The sequence below is a fragment of the Salvia splendens genome, chromosome 3, assembly GCF_004379255.2.
Source record: "Salvia splendens isolate huo1 chromosome 3, SspV2, whole genome shotgun sequence".
Classification (NCBI taxonomy): domain Eukaryota; kingdom Viridiplantae; phylum Streptophyta; class Magnoliopsida; order Lamiales; family Lamiaceae; genus Salvia; species Salvia splendens.
This window is the reverse complement of record NC_056034.1, coordinates 8,864,924-8,886,294: the sequence shown is the minus strand read 5'-3', so window position 1 is coordinate 8,886,294 and position 21,371 is coordinate 8,864,924. Positions and strand designations below refer to the sequence as shown.

The 21,371-nt window shown below is 35.5% G+C and overlaps 2 protein-coding genes across 3 annotated transcripts; one reads left to right on the top strand and one right to left on the bottom strand.

The window, feature by feature from the left end:
• Positions 1 to 340: 340 nt before the first annotated feature.
• LOC121793619 (protein RICE SALT SENSITIVE 3-like) lies at positions 341 to 2,000 on the top strand. Its single transcript, XM_042191652.1, has 7 exons — positions 341 to 614; positions 685 to 738; positions 812 to 934; positions 1,013 to 1,118; positions 1,197 to 1,238; positions 1,320 to 1,376; positions 1,443 to 2,000. Exons 1-7 carry the CDS (start codon positions 478 to 480, stop codon positions 1,785 to 1,787), a joined length of 864 nt encoding a protein of 287 aa, XP_042047586.1. The 5' UTR covers positions 341 to 477; the 3' UTR covers positions 1,788 to 2,000.
• A 9,438-nt stretch (positions 2,001 to 11,438) lies between these two features.
• Positions 11,439 to 21,224, bottom strand: LOC121794748 (AP-1 complex subunit gamma-2-like). Of its 2 annotated transcripts, none has more exons than XM_042193076.1 (18): positions 20,946 to 21,224; positions 19,236 to 19,538; positions 18,955 to 19,096; positions 18,534 to 18,707; positions 18,238 to 18,417; positions 17,898 to 18,052; positions 17,210 to 17,300; positions 16,211 to 16,374; positions 15,579 to 15,633; positions 14,755 to 14,877; positions 14,570 to 14,665; positions 14,357 to 14,484; positions 14,127 to 14,231; positions 13,773 to 14,026; positions 12,782 to 13,039; positions 12,523 to 12,704; positions 12,090 to 12,194; positions 11,439 to 11,822 (listed from the first exon to the last, which is right to left on the bottom strand). In XM_042193076.1, exons 1-18 carry the CDS (start codon positions 20,975 to 20,977, stop codon positions 11,727 to 11,729), a joined length of 2,643 nt encoding a protein of 880 aa, XP_042049010.1. In that variant the 5' UTR covers positions 20,978 to 21,224; the 3' UTR covers positions 11,439 to 11,726. The 2 variants fall into 2 exon arrangements, with proteins under 2 accessions (XP_042049010.1, XP_042049011.1); XM_042193077.1 differs by having other exon boundaries at positions 12,523 to 12,698.
• Positions 21,225 to 21,371: the final 147 nt, after the last annotated feature.

Sequence of the window (21,371 nt, the reverse complement as noted above, 5' to 3'; positions counted from 1 at the left end):
TAATAATTAATTAAAATTGTAATTCTAGCTACCAATACCATTACCAACTAGTCCTATAGCTAGTTGGAGTTGGAGGCATTTAATTTGATAGTCCATAATTGAGATTAGGCAGATGTGTGTAAATAGTGATAATGAGTGTGATAATGAGTGGTAGTGTGTCAGGGAGGAAAAGAGAAATAAATGGGAGGTAGTGATTATGGATGATACGAAAAAAGCATACGACTATAGAGGGCTCTTGTGTTGAATGGAGGTTTGAAAAACTCGACACCATAAAGCGTTGGCCATCTCAAATTATACTACTATAGTATTAGAAATGAGAGAGAGGCGTTGGTGGTGGCCTTACCCTTATATAAAGGGTCTAAAGAGATGTTGGGGTTTTACTTGTTTTGTAAATTGGCTCAACAAACATTCACAATAGTATAAAGAGTGAGAGGTACTCAATTCTCTCACTACCCCCACCAAAAAAAGAAAAGGAGAATGGAAGAGCAACTCAATTCTCTAGCTGTAACTCATCTTCTCCAACACACTCTTAGGAGTCTCTGCATACATGAGAATTCCCAATGGGTTTATGCTGTTTTTTGGAGGATTCTCCCTAGAAACTATCCTCCTCCTAAGTCAGTGTTTACATATATACTCTTTATTCTATGTATGTATGTATATTCATTTGATGGTTTTTTATGACAGGTGGGATGGGGAAGGAGGGGTGTATGACAGGTCAAGAGGTGTGAGGAAGAACTGGTAAGCTTTAGGTTACTAATAATAGTAGTCCATATAGTAGTAAGTAGTATTGATGTGGATTTAGTTGAATCAGGATACTGGTTTGGGAAGATGGTTTTTGCAATTTTGCAGCTTCTGCTGGTGAGGTGAAGGAATGTGGGTTGCAGCCTGACCTCTTCTTCAAAATGTCACATGAAATCTACAATTATGGTGAAGGGTATGTATTTTTGTATGTAGAGAAGTGAGTACTACTTACTAATTAATTATTTCATTAAACTGTTTAATTAATTCTCAGTTTGATTGGGAAAGTGGCGGCTGATCACAGCCACAAATGGATCCACAAAGAGCCAAATGATCAAGAAATCAACTTCCTATCTGCATGGCATAACTCAGCTGATTCTGTAAGTATAGTTTAATTATTTCAAATCAATAAATTAGTAAATTGGTTTTATAACAGTATAATAATTGGGAACAAACAGCACCCCAGGACTTGGGAAGCTCAATTCCGGTCTGGTATTAAGGTACAATGAACCTCAATCATTCAATTTTTTTTTAATACTATTAGTAAGGAATTAAATTGAAGCCCACATCCATTATTGCAGACTATTGCTTTGATTGCTGTTAGAGAAGGTGTCATTCAATTAGGAGCTGTCCACAAGGTTCTCACTCTCTTAAATATTAGTATTAATTAATATAGATGGATAAATATTGAAAATGTGGTGCAGGTTGTTGAGGACCTGAGCTATGTAGTGCTGCTGAGAAAGAAGGTGATCTACATCGAGAGCATACCGGGAGTTTTGTTGCCACATCCGTCATCGTCTTCATCGTCAGCAGGCTACCCTATGAAGATGGATGCATACGGTGCGCCTCAAGAAGCGTGGCATTATCAAAACAACATGATGAATCCGCTTGCAAATGAGTATTACGATCATCAGTTTCAAGCTGAGGGGATGAGAATAGCCCTATCGATGAGCAGCCTCGAAGCCCTTCTGTCGAAGCTGCCCTCGGTGGGGCCCTCATCAAGGCCGGTGGAGCTGATGAAGGAGGAGGAGGAGGAGGAGAATGAGTAGCATGCCGCCGGGCTACTACGGTTTTCATCATCATGATTTGAATGTGAGTAGCAGCATGAACAACAGTGGATGCTGATGGTGTTCATGTTTCTTCACTATTGTAGTAAGTTGTATGCTTGTTTATTATTAGGATTTAATTTGATAATATGTTGTTTGTAGCCTTCTAATTTCATCTTGGTCAGTCTAGAATAAGGGCCAAATATATTTATTCAATCCATTTTATAGTACTATATGCTAATCTATTTTTACCAGCTCTCTAAAACATCGCTCTCTCTCTCTCTCTCATACACACAAAAACAGAGACACACAGAGGCAGACGATGCTGTAAATAGCAGTTCCCTGGTTGAGTCTGAGCAAGTATATATATATATATATATATTAATATGGCAAATGCAGTAAGCGTGTATACAAAATGGTAAGGTGCAGAGTTGCATCTAAGCTCACACTTGATGCTCATTTTCAACTATATATATAGGGTTTCTTCTCCAATTTTACCACGATTTTGTGTCTTTAACTGTGGCCAGATTACACAATATGGGAGAATGTTAATTTTAATGATATATAGATCAATTTCAATTAATAAAAGAGTATAAGATAGGGAAAACAAATGATCACGTATAGCATAAATAATGAGTGAGGCTCAGGTGTTTGTTACTCCTTTAATTCTCATTTAAGTAATACTAGCCTATTAAAATAGGAGTTAAATAAGATAATTAAGGTGATGCATTAAAAAGGGATTAATGAAGTACTCCATCCATCCGTTCACCATTTAGAGTCTCATTTTGATTCGGCACGACTTAATGGAAGTGGACCTTACTTTTATATATTGATTTTATAATAGTAGATATACATATAGTGAGTGTAATAAGTTAGGTGAATGGTGAGATCCATTTACTTAGTAGAATAGAAAAAGGAAAATGAATCGCGGACATCCCAAAATGAAAAATGAGACATTATTTCACGGCGAAGGAGTAATAGACAATGATATTTTCTCATTTTACATATACTACTAGTATATTTGTTAATATTAATAACATTTATTCTTTCAAATTAAATAATTGGTTTAAATAACCAAGAAAGCCATGCCTTGGACACAACCCAATGATCTTCTGTATTTTATTTAAGAATAATTCTTTACCTCACGATGAATCATCCTACTCATATTTTATTATAAATTCAATATATAGTATAATGTATGACTCATATTCGATCAACTTTTTACACTCACTTTTTTTTAGATTTATGAAAAACAATGCGGAGTCAAATTGAAAATTTTAGTCTAGTACAAAGAGAGCATTAGTTTTTGGAAGTGAATCCGATCATAACCAAACGATCATTGGAAACGTTAAATTCAATGGGCACTAGCAATAATGCTGAAAAATCACGTACTGTATTGAAAAATGATGAACACGCACCGTCGCATAAATACGAACCTCCTACCATTCAATGTCAGTATTTCTATCAAAAAGCTTTGAATATAATATTGATATCTTTTTTATAAAAAAATAAGAATCATGTTGAAGTTAGAGCAGCCGTATACGGACGATTGGAAAAGGGTTGCATTTGATTCGACATTTATGTGATTGAGCTATAGATTCTTTTGACCAATCAAGAGACAACGATGTCATACTTAAAATTTTTTTTTTTAACGATGTCATACTTTCATTTGTTAGCAACAAATTTATTTACACAATTATGCTGTGTCTTAGTAATCTTTTACTACTATGTGTTTTGAAAGAGAGAAAGAGAGATGGCATGGCGACAAGTGATAGGATATACAATGGCGGATCCATGAATAAAATGCCGTGGGTCAAAAGAAATAATAAAATATACTAATATATATACTTATAAAGATACATTATAAATGAAATATCTCTATTTTATATGTACTTCTACGATATTATGAAACTGTCAAAATTAGTTGCGAAAATATCTTCTAGTTGCTGTTGTTTTTGTTCGCCATTAGCATTAGAAGAGTTGATGGAAACTCGAGATTTTTTAAAAAATGAATACTCTATCCGTCCCATAATATGAGTCACATTTGATGTAGACATGAGTTTTAAAAAATGTAAAGAATAGTAGGTAGGAAAAGTGAGTGGAACACGAGGCCCACTTTTTTATATTGATTTTTTATAATAAAATATGAGTGAAGTGAGCTAGTGGAATGTGAGACCTATTTACCATTTATGATAAAAAGTGAAATGCGACTCTTATTGTAGGACAGACTGAAATGACAAAATATGACTTTTATTGTGGGACGAATGGAGTATCTGTTAATCTAAAATAGAAGGTAACTAAAATCAATAACTAAAAGTAAAAGATAGATATTACTCCATCCGTCCCATAAAAATAAATACATTTTCATTTTGGAATGTCACATAAAATTATCTCCTTTTATAGTATTTCGTAACTTCCTTTTCTAGTAGATGAGCCACATTCTCCACTAACAATACTATAATTACTTTTTCTTTCCATTTCTCTCTTATTTTAACAATGGTACATTAATTTCCGTTTCATTCCAAATATTCATATTTTTATCGGACGGAAGGAATATCTATTAAAATTAGGTTAAAATTTATCAGTTACTACGATAATAAAATAAATTAATTAATAAAACATGACTACAAGATGTTCAATAAACTATACTCCTATAATATAATGCACCGAATCTTTTTTTGCACAGCCTATGCTCTACGCCTCAAACCCTTAATTTGAATTAAAATTAATTTAGATACCGAGCAATCTTAGTTGTAATTTGTAAAGAAAGTATTAACCATTATAATAGAGATAAATTATTTATGAAGAAAGTATTCCCTGCATGTTTTAATTAAAATAAATGAAAAGGCCCAAACCTAAACCCACGCATAAAAGATTTAGCAGTAGAGGAAATAACAATAGAGGTGCAAAAGCTACGCGCAGCTTGAAGATGAATCATGGGGCAGAGTTCCGAACGCCGTGGGGTCGGGGGCCGTTGGGAGGAGTATTCCGGCAGTTCACCAGGGATGGCGGTGGGGTCGGCCGACCCCACCTCCATCCGCCGCTAATGATATATATATATATATATATATATATATATATGATAGTGATCAATGTATAACTAATCTTAAGTGTATAACTAGAGAACAAATCTCAGCCACACATCTTAATACTCCAAATTAATCTTATGGCTTAAATAATCTTGCAGATTTTTATAAAAAATAATAGCCAAAGGGCATTTTTGGAATTCAATATCTCAAATGTATCAACGTGAATTGTCTTCTGCGCAATTTGTACAATCTGAATCTGAATTGTCTCCAGCCACCGCCACGACCGGCCTCTCCGCCGCAGCCGAACATGCGCCGAGACGAGAGGGTGATTGGGCGGTAGGTGGCGGGCGGTGCGTGCCCCTACTGCGGCGGAATGGTGCAGGCGTTGGACGTGCAGAGCAACTGGAGATTCTGCTTCGTGCCGCTCTTTTTCAAAACTAAGCGCAAACTCTACTGCTCCATGTGTTTAAGGCGTTTAGTCCCCCTATAACTCTTTTCCAGATTATCCATGATTTTTACCTTTTCTTTCTTCTTATTTTCTTCATTTTTTATGTTTTTTTTTCAGTTATGAAGGTTTTGTTTTGGGGCTGAGTAGTTTTGCGGAAGTTAGTAGTGTGTATATTGTATGGAACTTTGGATAGTGTAATAAATCGGCATATAATTATGAAACTGAATTAACCTGGACTTTTTTTCATATTTTTTGAGATAAACATGCGTTTCCTTTCTATGTGTGTATATTATTCATGATTCGGGGATGTTAGTTGTCATTGTTCAAGTGATTAGCAAAAGTGATTATCATGAATTAATACACACATCACTCTTAGCATGATTTTACTTCACTCTTGTTTACAAAACACATCACTCTTATTCTGATTTTACTTCACTCTTGTTCACAAAACACTTCACTCTTGTTCAGAAAACACTTCACTCTTTTTCACAAAACACATCACTCTTATTCTGATTTTACTTCACTCTTGTTCACAAAACACTTCACTCTTGTTCAGAAAACACTTCACTCTTGTTCACAAAACACATCACTCTTATTCTGATTTTACTTCACTCTTGTTCACAAAACACATCACTCTTATTCTGATTTTACTTCACTCTTGTTCACAAAACACATCACTCTTATTCTGATTTTACTTCACTCTTGTTCACAAAACACATCACTCTTACTCAGATTTTACTTCACTCTTGTTCACAAAACACATCACTCTTACTCAGATTTTACTTCACTCTTGTTCACAAACCGCATCACTCTTAGCATGATTTTACTTCACTCTTGTTTGCAAAACACATCACTCTTAGCATAATCTTACTTTACTGTTGTTTTTGTAATAATCGAGCCGCGTTGGAGTATATGAGTTTTCTTTCTGTATGTTGCTTAGGTTTCGTATTGGATTCAATGACGCTGAAGCATTTTGTTGTAAAATGAATTTTAATTAATTACAAACATGCGACAACTTTTGAATTAAAACCGAGATGATGTTATTTCCAATCTAATTCATCCATTTTTGGCAATATTGTTCATCTTCTGCGCCTAATTTTACACTGACATTTAAATGCAGAATGAAAACTTAATTCATGGCTGATGTTCATCTTCGTAACCTCTCTTCTCGCACCGCAACTCCTGCAGCACCATGGAGGTCGGAAACACCTGCTGCTGACTTGAAATGGAGCCAATTGCTATATTCTCTCACTTCGATTGAAACATATCGAAGAGAGAAACAAACAGCAAACAGAAACCCGATTTTCGACGAATTGAATCGATAAATTTTATTGAAATCAGCGAATTGAAACCGAGACCAGCTTAATTCAATGTTAATCGATTGGGGATTCAGCCGCCATTGGAGTACAGTGAGCTGAGCTTGAATTGATCTGCGAGTCGTAATTAAACTCCAAATGAAAAGAATATGTGATCTCGGTTCGTAATTTTGGATGCAAGGACCATTATACCCCCGTCTTGTTATTATGGAGTAAATTTGTAATTGAGGAAACTAATTTCTCCTTGAATTCAAAAATTACATGTATTAATACCAACCCTTGATTTTCTTGATCTTGTGGCTGTAATTTGTTCTCTAGTTATTTGGTTAAGGGGTGTTTGCCATAGATCACTACCCTTATATATGGTAGTGATCAAGATATAACTAATCTTAAGTGTATAACTAGAGAACAAATCTCAACCACACATCTTAATGGAACAAATATTATGTATTTTAATAATGTAAAATAGGCAAGGGTATTTTTGGAAATCATTTTAAATTCATAAGAGGCTATTCTGTTGGAGAACTCGCTTCTGCATGGCCGGCCTCTCCGCCGCCGCAGCACACGCCGGTTCTTCCCCTAAAGGCGTCCTCCGCCGGGCTGTTCGTGGAGATGACGGTGGTGGTGAACAAGCTCCAACCCTCGCAGCTCGCTGAAGAGCAGCGCAACGCCACCAGATTGTTCAAGCAACTACACAAAGAGATCCAAACGACGCTGATCATAACCGATCTCATTACCGAAACCGACGTGCCATGCGCGATGGAGAGAGTTCTAGCTTTCAACAGAGCGTAACTTCTCCCCCTGATCGGAGCGATGCTGGAGAAGTTCCCTGCAGAGCTAGAGGCGGCAGTGTGGTGGCCGCCGCTGAAAAAGTCCGAGAACAGAGGGTTGGTCAATTTTCGTTCCTCAATACACAGAACCAAGCACCAGCAACACACAGTCACACACTAATTGTGCGTTTGCATGCTACCTGTGTTCTTATAATGATTCAATCTAATTCCCAGTTGAATAAGAATCTGATTTACTACTATCTTCTATGATTTTACAAATTATGTCATAAATTAATTTTCTATTATAAATTTAGAAAATCAGATTTTATAAATATATAATGCCGAGTGTGTAAAACCCACCATGCATTTTGAACTGCTGTATATTAAAAATGAGAAATAATATTACTATGCAGTTTAAAATTTAAAAATATAGTACTATCACAAAACACATCACTCTTATTATGATTTTACTTCACTCTTGTTCACAAAACACGTCACTCTTATTATGATTTTGCTTCACTCTTGTTCACAAAACACGTCACTCTTATTATGATTTTTACTTCACTCTTGTTCACAAAACACGTCACTCTTATTCTGATTTTACTTCACTCTTGTTTACAAAACACATCACTCTTATTCTGATTTTACTTCACTCTTGCTTACAAAACACATCACTCTTATTCTGATTTTACTTCACTCTTGTTTACAATTCACATCACTCTTATTATGATTTTACTTCACTCTTGTTTACAAAACACATCACTCTTATTCTGATTTTACTTCACTCTTGTTCACAAAACACATCACTCTTCTTATTCTGATTTTACTTCACTCTTATTCACAAAACACATCACTCTTACTGTGATTTTACTTCACTCTTATTCACAGAACACATCACTCTTACTTTGATTTTACTTCACTGTTGTTCACAAAACAATCACTCTTATTCTGATTTTACTTCACTCTTGTTTACAAAACACATCACTCTTACCATGATTTACAAGATAAAATGGAGTACACAACACATCATTAACTATAGTAGTAAGACTTACAAGAAAATAAAATAAAATTCAGTGGAATATTTATTTAATCAGAACGTAAGAGTTATAAACTATACTAAAAAATACAACAAAATCTGTTTCTACTGCCATACACGTTCAAACTGGCAATCTCGGCAAAATCCTTTGCCCCCCAAATCTCCATAGATAGTGTTGAAGAAACGGAGTATCCGCCATCTCCGAATCTAACGCTCAGCGGCAGCATCCTCCTCGATGAGTCTCCGGCGAATCCAAAGCATGAATTCAGCGGCTGAGAGCAATCCGAAAGCGGCATAGACGAAGGAGGAGGCGGAATCCTGGAGGAAAACCGACAACAGCGGCAGCATCCTCCTCGATGAGTCTCCGGCGAATCCAAAGCATGAATTCAGCGGCTGAGAGCAATCCGAAAGCGGCGTAGACGAAGGAGGAGGCGGAATCCTGGAGGAAAACCGACAACAACGGCGTAGACGAAGGAGAACAATGTTTCTTTTTCAAATGAATTGAATTTGCCAATGACGTAGCCTAATTATGTATGTGCAAAGACCATAATACCCCTATCTTGTTATTATTAAGTAAATTTGTGATTGAGAGAGCTAAGATCTCATTAAATTTGAAAATTAATACTAGCCATTGATTTTTTTGATCTTGTGGCTATGATTTGTTCTCTAGTTATTTGGTTAAGGGGTGTTTGTCATAGATCACTACCCTATATATATATATATATATATATATATATATATATATATATATATATATATATATATATATATATATATAGGGTAGTGATCTATGACAAACACCCCTTAACCAAATAACTAGAGAACAAATCTCATCCACACATCTTAATACTCCAAATTAATCTTATGGCTTAGCTATTTTTACATGTTTTGAATAAAAAGTAATTAAAAAGGGTATTTTTGGAAACCATATTTCACGTTACTAAAAAAAAGAGCTCACTTTCTTCCGTTGATCAGGCTGCATTGCCAGAAAAAAAAAACACTCAAATCTTCCCCCAAATTAGAATTCTCAGCAGCAGCAACAGCTACAAAAATCCCCAATTGAATAGATAAAACTCAATCAGCATTCAAACTCACAAATTCAGCCGCATTTGCCCCATCGGCCGCGGCTACGGACGGCGAAGGAGCAGTCCCACCGCGTGCGCTTCGAGTTGTTGCTGAAGACAAAGGGGAAGAGATTGGTCATAAAACGCGCAGCTTCTCCTCGTTCGTCTTCCTCCGCCTCCTCGCCCGCAGTCATAGAGCAGCAAAATCGACAGAAAGCATCTCCTCTCTGCAGCTCTAACCCCTCTGATATTGCTTATACGCAGAATTGAGCTTTAATTGCGTGCGAATATATGGATGTGAAGCATCCATAGATGATGTGGCAGCTGCCGTGGGGCTTAATTAACTAGACTCTTAATTTTAAAAACATTGTAATTAAAGCACCATATTTTTACTTCATATCACTATAGCCATGCTAATAGTGATGTGTTTTGTTAACAAGAGTGAAGTAAAATCATGCTAATAGTGATATGTTTTGTAAACTAGAATGAAGTAAAATCATGCTAAGAGTGATGTGTTTTGTAAACAACAGTGAAGTAAAATCATAATAAGAGTGGTGTGTTTTGTAAACAAGAGTGAAGTAAAATCATAATAAGAGTGATGTGTTTTGTAAACAAGAGTGAAGTAAAATCATGATAAGAGTGATGTGTTTTGTAAACAAGAGTGAAGTAAAATCATAATAAGAGTGATGCGTTTTGTAAACAAGAGTGAAGTAAAATCATAATAAGAGTGATGTGTTTTGTAAACAAGAGTGAAGTAAAATCATAATAAGAGTGATGTGTTTTGTAAACAAGAGTGAAGTAAAATCATGCTAAGAGTGATGTGTTTTGTAAACAAGAGTGAAGTAAAATCATGCTAAGAGTGATGTGTTTTGTAAACAAGAGTGAAGTAAAAATCATGCTAAGAGTGATGTGTTTTGTAAACAACAGTGAAGTAAAATCATAATAAGAGTGATGTGTTTTGTTAACAACAGTGAAGTAAAATCATAATAAGAGTGATGTGTTTTGTAAACAATAGTGAAGTAAAATCATACTAAGAGTGATGTGTTTTGTAAACAAGAGTGAAGTAAAATAATGCTAATAGTGACAAAATTGATCCCAATAAATCCAATTGTAAAACTCAATTAAGTTTGATTAAATTTTTAAGTTTTAATTTAGATTTATAATTTCCTCAATTAGCTAGAGTTTATTAAGTTTCGAATCAAATTTAATAATTATTTAAAATAAAATTTAAAATGATTGGGAAGAAGGCCGATCTCACACGAAAGCATTCTTAATTAAGTTTGTCGTCTTTAATTATAAATCATTATCTCTAATCAATGCATCCAATATAATATAATCACAGCTGAAACAGAAAAGCAGGTACTTATGTTTGTTTGGAATATAATTGGAGGGATCCTTCTGCAAGATGCAAAATAAACCAAATTCAAAGGAATTTATAACAGAGAAGCCGATTCCCTGTTTGCACTCCCTTCCCTTTCGATTGTTGTTCTCACACAAGTATACCATTACAAATCAATCGGAACTCAAAACTAAATCAGCAACTAAAGCAATTAATTTAATTGCAGGATTAAAACAGGATTAAAACAGGTTGCAATTGGCGGCGCCGGCGCGGTGGGTGATGTTGAGCTCGGCGGCGGAGGTTGGGGAGAGGAGGAAGAGAGGGGAGAGGAAAAGGAGTGTGAACAAAAGCCTCATTTTTTCTAAAATTGGAGTTGGAAATTTGAAGGAGACGGTTGGAGTTGAATATGGTTTCCAAAAATGCCCTTGTTAATTATTTTTTACTTAAAACATGTAAAAATAGCTTAGCCATAAGATTAATTTAGAGTATTAAGATGTGTGGCTGAAATTTATTCTCTAGTTATACACTTAAAATTAGTTATATCTTGATCACTACTCTCTCTCTCTCTCTATATATATATATATATATATATATATATATATATATATATATATTCATGATAATATTACGGAAGGTTAACAAACATTTAAAATTAACAAAAAAAAACAAATGTAGATTCATTTCTCTCTTTAAGATTTACACACAGCCTGAATACAATCGATAATCCATTCAAATAAGATATCTGTACTACAAACAAGTATGTATGCACCCAAAGGTTAAAATTAAGTCGAAAGATTGTCAAGAAAGAAAGAAACTTTTCCTGGAGGTAGTGATGAGGCAAAGACCGGCCGTCGTTCAAAATCATCGTACTCCAGTTGCCACCGTATCTTAGTATTTTCATCTGAAACTGATCGTGCTTCCCCGTTCCAGAATCATGAGTCTACAGACCATGGGGGAAATTGCTTATTTGACCATCCTCCAAAACATCTTTGCCGTTGGCCTTGTAGTTTATTCTTACTCTCATGACCAGGGATTTCTGAAAGTGAAACCATACTCTTATGAAATGCAGATTAGCAGATTACTCACAAAACTACTCTTGCATCTTTTCATTTATTAACCTATTGACTGACATTGGAATGCTTTTCTATTTTAAGATAGAAGGGTGCTACAGGTCATGCAATACTATTGCTCAATACATAATTCTGAAGATATATACACATACATATGTAACATTATACTAAGCAATATTAATTCTAATAATATGCAACCGGTAAATAATGTGAGTAGATATGGATTATCTTACCTTGCCATGCTGGCTGTTTGAAACTTTTAGCTTCTGCATGATCGACCCATTACCACTTGCTGGAAGCGTACTGCCACTGGCTGGTTCCAAGTGCAATTGAAGAAACTGTACATTGGATTCACAAAACGATATGAGGATAGATGCGATAACCACCAAGGACAAAAATATTAAGAGCACGATTCTGCAAGCCGACACTACAAAATAACTGAGGCTGTGCACAAAAGGCTTAGCAATAAGAGCTATATCACCACAAATAACAGAAAGGGAAGATGATTGACTTAGAAACCATCATATGATAAATACAAAGTAACAAAACAGTAATTCTCCAGCTTGTACAAGGACAAGAAAGGAGTCACTTTGAGCAGAATAATCTCTTAGGACTTCCAGCACAGGAAAACAGATGCATATAAATTCAATTGCATGCTTAAAATACCTTTGGCACAGCAGCCTGGAATACAAAATTAGAGTAGATATCAGGAGACTTGTTCACAAACTGAGCCTCAATTGTTGTGGTCTGAGGATTTCCAGGCTCTTTCGAAAAGTTGAAAGTTACTTTTAACGAGCCACTCTCAAATGCAACAACTGATGGATAGGATGGGCCACTTGTTTCTGCAACTATAGCTAGGGCATCAAAGTACTAGAAATGTAGTAATATAAAAAACAAGGGAACTTGACTGATGAAAAGGACATACCAGGAACAGACGAGCTGGTTCCAAATCCATCCAACAAATCCATCATTGAAGAACTTGAAACAGCTGAAGAGGAGTGTGCTGAAGATGTAGAAAGGGATGCAAAATTGTCTAGCAGACCCTCAGACCTTTTGTTATCTTGTTCAGATGATAACATATCAAGCATGGAAGAACTACTTTGTGCTGTAGGAGCTCCAACGGATAAAAGGTCTAGCAATGCATCTGTTCCATTCTTTGGGGCCTTATTATTAGTTCCTGAAACTGAAGACATGCAGATGTTAGTGAAAGAGGTAAAAGAAACCAAAAACTAATTTAGAACAATTTTATTCTCAATGTTGAAATAAGGAGAAGGGGTAAAAGTGTTTTGCCGTTGCAACTATGAGAGTTTTTACACTTTACCATCTTCCCCTGGATAACCGTCCAAACTTTATCCATAACTTGATGATTATCCAACATTCGACAGAAATTCATCTTGTCATGTTTCAGTTTTCGAAATATGGAATATAAAATACAGATAATAAACAAAAGATATATAGAAGAAGAAATAGAAAATTAATGAAGGGGTATATAATGGTGCCACCACAGTGTATTTAACTTTTTGGTTTTTGTAACTAGTGGTCATAAAAGACTAAAACTAGTAGGAACTTGATTGAAGAAAATCTATAGTTTAAATGGTAAACTGTTATGATTAAAGTTGAGATGGTAAAGTGCAGAGATTAGTATAGTTGGGATCATAAAGTGTTTTCACCTGAGAGTAACTTAACAGTAAACTCAATGCAACAAGACTGTCCAAAAAACATGATACTTGTTTTACAACCTATGGATTTCATAATTCCTAAACCCTTGCAAGTGCTCAAGAGAAGAAAAGGCAGATCAATGCCAATGCATGTATATCGAATAAGTCTTGGCATCATATAAAAACTTCAAAGATGACATATAGACATTGCCAAATATTCAATCTAAAAAAATCAGATATAAAAATAAGAAAATCAACCTGTGGAAGCTGGAGACAGATCAACACCAAGAAGATCATGAAGAAAATCTCCACCAGAAGAGCTTGGTGCTTGAACGTCATCAGAGCTAAGATCAAGTAAATCAACAAGAGGAGCTGAAGTGGGTTTAGCAACACCATTTGACATTTTCGGTTGAGTTCCTAATGAAGTTGAAACCACAGCTGGTACAGGACCAGCCCTCCTCCCACTATAAGTTGCCTCATCAAGCACCGGCATCCTTTCCACCAATGCAGATCTGGACCACACAGCATCATCTTAGAAGTTGACATTGAATATAGAAGCAAAGAAAAGAAAGTATAAATTTTCTAATCATGGTTGAAAGCCTGGATCTGTACCTAATTTTCCCATGCTTCTCAATAATAGAGTTGAATTCAATGGCTCTTTGTTGCAACTCAAGCACAAGGCTTCCCTTCTGATGAAGGACAATGTCATTTATCCTCCTGCAATAGATTAAAAAATGATTCCCGGCTTCATAATGGTAACTGATCATATAATTAAGATTAATAAACAGTAACTAGAAACAGGCAACCCTGGGATAATATGCAGGGAACCAATGCCAACATACTTTGCACATGAAGGATATCGACTTGATAGCTTTAACAGTGCGATCAAACACATTGCTTGAGTTGTGAGATCTGAATAATGGCGCTTAATTGCAGTTTCTACAAGATCCACAGCTTCAGCTTCAGTTACCTGTTCCAAGTTCCATTAATAGAAAGGTCAAAGAATTTAAAGATGGCAATTTTTTTTAAGAAAATCCGAAGAAGCATCAACTCACAGTGATGGGATCCTCAACATCAAGCATACCAGCATTACCCACCAACATTTCCCCATATTCACCAATGCACCACACGGCAACTCGAACAAGTGTTTCCTTATGAAGAAATAGAAAAATAAGCATGACGCTCAGACAAGACAATTTAACCAAATTTCAGAAGGATTACACCTCTGCAGCATGCCTACCTGTTCACTTGATTTTTGAACAGCCTTGTATAGAGCTCTAACAGTATATCCATGTAGGTTAGGAGCATTAGTAATAACGACAATAAGTGCATGCCAAACTTCATCCTTTACATAGTTTCCAGCCTGAAACACTATCACAAAAATCAATTCTCTTCATTATGACAAGAAATAAAGATAATTTAATGAGGCCCAGTTCTGTCTATAGGAATTTGATTGTAGAAAATATGAATGAGTATGTATTAACGAAAATCCAATAGCATATGTTGCTTTTGCAAAAAATACATACAAGCAACAGGATGAACATGACAGCAACTTTTTTTAAAATTGAAAAGCACACAAAATTCTGATAACAAATCAGGAGATATATACAATACAGAATCAAAGTAGGAGATAAATTGGATTAACGAAAATTCAATAGCATATCTTGCTTTTGCAAAAAATACATACAAGCAACAGGATGAACATGACAGCAACTTTTTTTCAAAAATTGAAACGCACAAAATTATGATAACAAATCAAGAGATATATACAATACAGAGTCAAACTAGGGGGTTCGTTAAGTTTATATTTTAATGTGAATCAAAAGATTTCTCTGAAATACTTCGATGAGGACAATAGCAGCACAAGTACTTGGCATTCTCAAACCACGGACATATAAGCTTTAAGCATCCTATATTGAACATTCCCTATACCAAGAAGAAAATAACCTGCTTCTCGAGCTTAAATACATGAATATTTATTCATCAATCATCAAGAAAAACCTCTAAAGTCGAAATAATAGAAGTACACAGAAATTCTTCAAAGTATTTAAGACAAAGGCGTACCTCTGACAGAACCTTCACCATCTGATCAATATACCACAATTTTTCAGGGGAAAACCTGGAGTAACAAAAACAGACGAGTAAGGATATGAACAAATGCAATAAACTGGAAAATATATCAGATTCCACATCCATTCAAGCTATTTATATTGCTAAACACAAATTGCAATCATGCATTCTTTCACTGTTTTAAATGACGAGAAACAGAACAGTTATGGAAGTTCAGAGAATAAAATTGTGATAAAGTGAGTAAAACTACAGATGAAGGGATAAAACAATGTTTTAACATGAAAAGTACATTCCTGTAATTGTGACTTGTAAGAATAGTTGCAGGAGCTAACTAGTATTAGAGAAAATGGAAATAAAGAACTTTTAAATGTCCTGTTGTTAAAACTATTATTTTCACAAACCATGATCTGGTTCCTATACAAAGTGAAACGAATCACTGATGAAAATTTCTTATAGCTCAAAAGTGTGGCTTAAAACCCATCTACAGTTGAACAAAAACAATTTAAAGCCTTTCATATTTGTGGGTTTCTAAAGGGACAAACAAATATAGCCACAACTCAGGACAATTATAAATTATTAGCAAGGAAAGAAAATCTTCTTTATCAACTTCAGAATAACCAACTTACTTCTCCACAATTGAGCATATTTTGGCCGTCAGATCTCCCTTGAACTCCGGGTCACTTACTTCAAGATAGTCAACAAGCTCCTTGGTCAAAGGCTTTGCATTGCTTTCATTTACCAGAAGATAAACAAGCTCCAGGGCCCTTTTACGGATTGAAGCATCTGGATCCTGACAACGAATCAGCTGGCTTTATAACTATCCTATATGTTATCCTAGAACAATACGGTTTGAAGGTAGTTGGAGAAACGGGATGAAAGAAATTTAAGAAACTGAGAAACTTAAATTGATGGTTCTAATAGGAACATTTTAAGCAGAAACTTGTGGATTCCATGGATATAAATAAATAAAATCCATTCACTTAACAGGATTGAAAATTTGGATTGCGAATCTGGGATTCCAGGGAAGTATATAACTAATTCACATAACAGCGTTATAAATTGGATTGGGAATCTAGGAGAATATATCATCAAAGTTATAAGATGGCACGGAACTAAATACCCCACTGGATTAATCTGATTTCACAAGTCAAGTCATGCATTACCATATACTCCCTCCGTCCATGAAATATTGTCCAAGTTTAACTTGTCACAGGTTTTAAGAAATGTGAAGAAAAATGAGTTGAAAAAATTAGTGGAATGAGGGTCCCACATTTATATATTAGTTTTATAATCGAATGTGAGTGTAAAGAGTTAGTGGAAAGTTGGGTCCATTTACCAAAAATAGAAAGAAAAAAAAAAAGCAAAGTGGACAACTTTTCACGGATGGACCAAAATGGTAAAATTGGACAACATTTCACGGACGGAGGGAGTATATTACTACCAAGTAAAGGAAACCCACTTGGAACGGAAGAACTGAAGTCAAGATTCAAATAATAAAATGCATGGTGAATTCCCGTAGATAAACAGTATCATGTCTGAAACAGAAGAATTCAATTGAACATATGAAAATTAAAAGGGAAAACTTTGCAGTTAAAGAAACAAAATAAATTGTGGTCACATGATACCTTTACACATTCTAAAATTGTTGCACGATGCCTCTGTACTGCCTGACTATCTAATGAAATAGCTTTCATCAGCATGTTCAATGCTACGTATCTGGAGGATGACATTCATTCAATTAGGTCAATTAGGTAGAAAAAAGATCCAGAAAAATTGGAGTACCATCCAGGTACATTCAACCAACATTGAAGTGAAGAACTCCAAATAGAATAATACAGCCACCAATGCCCTTGCTTGCCACACAAGGATTCATCATTAAGAGTAGAAGATATATAAGCCTCAGAGAACAGGTCATCGTTACAACTTCCCTAATGAATTCGAGAAAATAAATATGATGCAAGCATGATTGATATCATTAGTTCATGGAGCAAGATTATGCATCAAAATATCCCTGAAAGAGACTTTTAGTTGAAGAGCAAAATTATGCATCAAAATTATTCTTTAAGATTATTGAAGTTAAGGCAAAATATCATCATTCTGCTAGTGTTATACTTAAAGATACAGTTTGCAGTGCCCATTACTGAGTATGCCAAGCGCTCACTAAAACATTTAGCAGCATGTGAGCTTCGGTTCACAATAAAGTATAGATAAGCTGAAAAAAGTATATCACGGCAAACATGATGTTATGCAAGACCAAACCGTACAGCTTCCTTGACTTTTTCGTGGTCCCATGACTTGTTCATAGAAAATTACCTAATATTGTTGTCACGGCTGGACAAAAACCTTCCCAGAATATTGACAGCAAGCACGCGTAATCCACCATTATCTTCAATATTCATGATTGTAGCAACACATTCATAGAGTATGGCATTGCCTGCATTTTTATTTGTCTCGGTCTTTGTAGCCACCTAAAACATAAGGGAAACAAAATAACATTCAGAAATAGGGTACCCGATTTTCCTTTGAAAGTGCTGAATATTGAAAGTTAAGCATCAAACATCATAATTAAGGCTTTTATGGAGGAATTAGTATAAACAGCTAATTGTGATCAATAATTTTCTCTTTGTAGCTTAGACCAATGCAGCTAACTTGCCTGGGCAAGGACATCATTCATAGTATCGCTAGCATCAACATCTCCTTGGCCCAACACATGCAAAAGCCTGAGCAATCTAATATGAAGTAAAGGATCTGTGATCCCAGAAATATCATACTCGGGTGCATATGGACTGTTTGCAAGATCCCTTAGAAGTTTGACCACACCATCTATGCATTTCTGGAAAATGAAAGAATAAAACAAAGAGAACATTAGAATCTTTTTAAGTTGGATCTTCATATGTTGGGTCATTTTGCCTTTCTCCAGGAAGCACACACGACTGACACAAAACATACCTTTCTAAAATGTTCATGAGCCTCTGTACTGACTTTACACATATCTGTGCAAAGCTGCGCACCAGTTATTAAAACTCCATGGTGCTTTTCTTTAAGTAAGGCAGCAGCAGAATTTATAAAATTCTCAGCCAGGTCCGGCACTTTCTTGATTATCCTTATTGTGCATAGTGCTGCCTGTTTATGTCACAAAAAATAAGGTCTACATAGGGAATGAAACATGTCGGACCTCCCATGTTCTGAGTCTTCTGACAAAAATACCGAAAATAGCCAATAAGCAAGTAATATCAGTACAGTGCTTGATGTTTTTGAGCATTATATTCTGATAGGTGAAGACATCACAACAGTGGTATAGCTTAACTGGAAACTAGTGACAGACAATATAGGTAGATCTCTAGACTCATACTGTCTTTAAAGAGCTTACTTTCTTCCTGATGTTAGGATCTCTGAATTGAAGCAATCTTTCGACTTCTGGTGCAAGATCACGAGCCATTTCTGCCGAGCAGATATTACCCAAAGCACAAAGAGCAAGTCCAACAATATATTGGTTTGTATGATTTAGATCTCTTTACATAAGTTAAGGCAAAATAAAGAACAAGGGACAAGGAAAGAGATGGACCATATGTAGTGATTTCATTTTTCTTATTTTACTATCTGTAGAAATGGTTGTGTATGTTGCTTCATCCTACATAGTAAGAAGGATACTGTTTTATGGAATTCGTAACAAGCATCAAAACTTCTTGTCTTTCATCAAGGAGCAACATTAGACCAAGATAGCCTATTCTTTTCTCTGGGAATCCTGGAGAAGCAATTAATTTTAAACATTCCATTTGACCAAAATGTGTTGGGTAACCAAGCATGTGTATGAACATGAGCTTCGCCAAATTGCGATGCATATAATCTTGGTCATTTTCACTTATAGAAGCTCGAATAGAAGCACATTCTTTTCTAACAACAGCACGTTCCTCTGCAGCAGTTTTACAAGCACGTATAGCCCGAATCATATCCCTAGCAGAAACATTGAACTTATTTCAGTACAATCTTATCGATATAATCAGCACAACGAAATGCAACTGTATGCATGGCCCCGAATTCAAGTTGGGTTTTTGAGGTATTTATGCTAATGTTCCATAATATGATTGCAATGCAAATGAATGAAAATAGATAAACATATCATAGTACATACTTGGGCGCGTTTGGTAGACTAACTATATTTCTGCTAGGTAGGATAATAACCATGATATGTATCATGACTAGTTAGGTATCTTATTGACATGTTTGATAGCTTAGTTAAAAGTTCACTTTATCATGAATCCATGTTTGATATATAAGACAGAAAAACATGTTACTCCCTCCGTCCACAAAAAATAGTCACATTTGTGGACGGCACAGGTTTTAATGAGAAATTGGTAGAGTAAGAGAGAGAAGGAAAAAAAATAGGTAAAGTATGAAAGTGAAACTTTCCATTTTTAGAAATGGGAATATTTGTTGTGGACATCCCCAAATGGTAAAATGAGACTATTTTTCATGGACGGATGGTGTATATCTTTTGTGGACAAAAATAACCTCCATACTAACCATTTTGGTTTGGTTAATATGAAGGGCATTCATGGAAATTTCTCCTACTATCTAGATTTAACCCATGAGGCAAGTATTGGTGGGTTAGTGTTTCATGGTGAAACATAGGCTTTTTTGGCGGGCTAGATACATGACACGGGCTCTCAAAAAGCAAACTTACTTACCAAACGCATGGCAAACCCATAAAAAGCTCGCTATCTTGCCGTAACATACCTACCAAACGACCCCTTAGTGTTGAGTTCTTCTGTAGGGAGATTCTTCACTACAACTAAACAACTAACTTTTACAGCAAACAAGAAGATACTTTTACGCTTAACAGGAAACACGGAGGATTTCTATTAAGCGCAGGAGCACGATTACCTAAGAGTACTAAGGCTATATAATTAGTTTAAATCACAAAATGATGATTTAATTGTTCTACCAAGTACCAAGAATGCAGGAGTATCTTCAGTTCGCAACATCTAGGTTTTATATTTATCCCTACTAGCTTTATTTGAATTATCTACACATCATTTTTATCAACCAATTCATCAATGAACTCCTCATTCAACCCACAATTCATCAATGAACTCCTCATATAACCCAAAAGAAAGACAGAAATCCCGCGTCCAATAATTTAAACGAACATCCACAGCAATAGGTCCAATACAATGTTGAAATAAACCTATACATACGCCCCAATGCGACATTACCGAACACTCATCAAAAATAGAACCAAAACAAACAAAGACGAAGCAGACCTATCGCAATTGCGCGCATTTCCACACTTGATCCATCCAGAGTCGAGTATGAAATAAATAGACTACAAATTATGAACATGCATAAGTTACGACTAACCTCAGGCGAGTACCGGAGGAGAAGGGGTTCATGATTGGGTCCGTTTTGAAGCTCCGAGAAAGCTCAACCAGATCCAGCTGTGTCGAATTTCACACACTCTTAACGGCCTAACCGCCGCAGTATAGTATACGAGATCACAAAGAAACAGAGCGTTGATGCAGAGATCTGGAGAAGCTGGAATTCAATAATTGGATCTGGAAATCGGAAATGAACATGCCAGAGTAGCTGCTAAATTCGAAGAAAGATTTGTTAAATATATTAAAATAATAGTAGTAGATGAACTTAGTTGAGAAATTTCTTTCCTTTTTTCCCCTTTCCTTTTATTAGGGGGTCTTTGGAATGTTTGCAAATAGATTTGGGGTGGTTTCGAAAATAGTACAGTAAATATTAAAGCATCTCCAAGAGAAAAGGTAAGTTGAGAAAGTA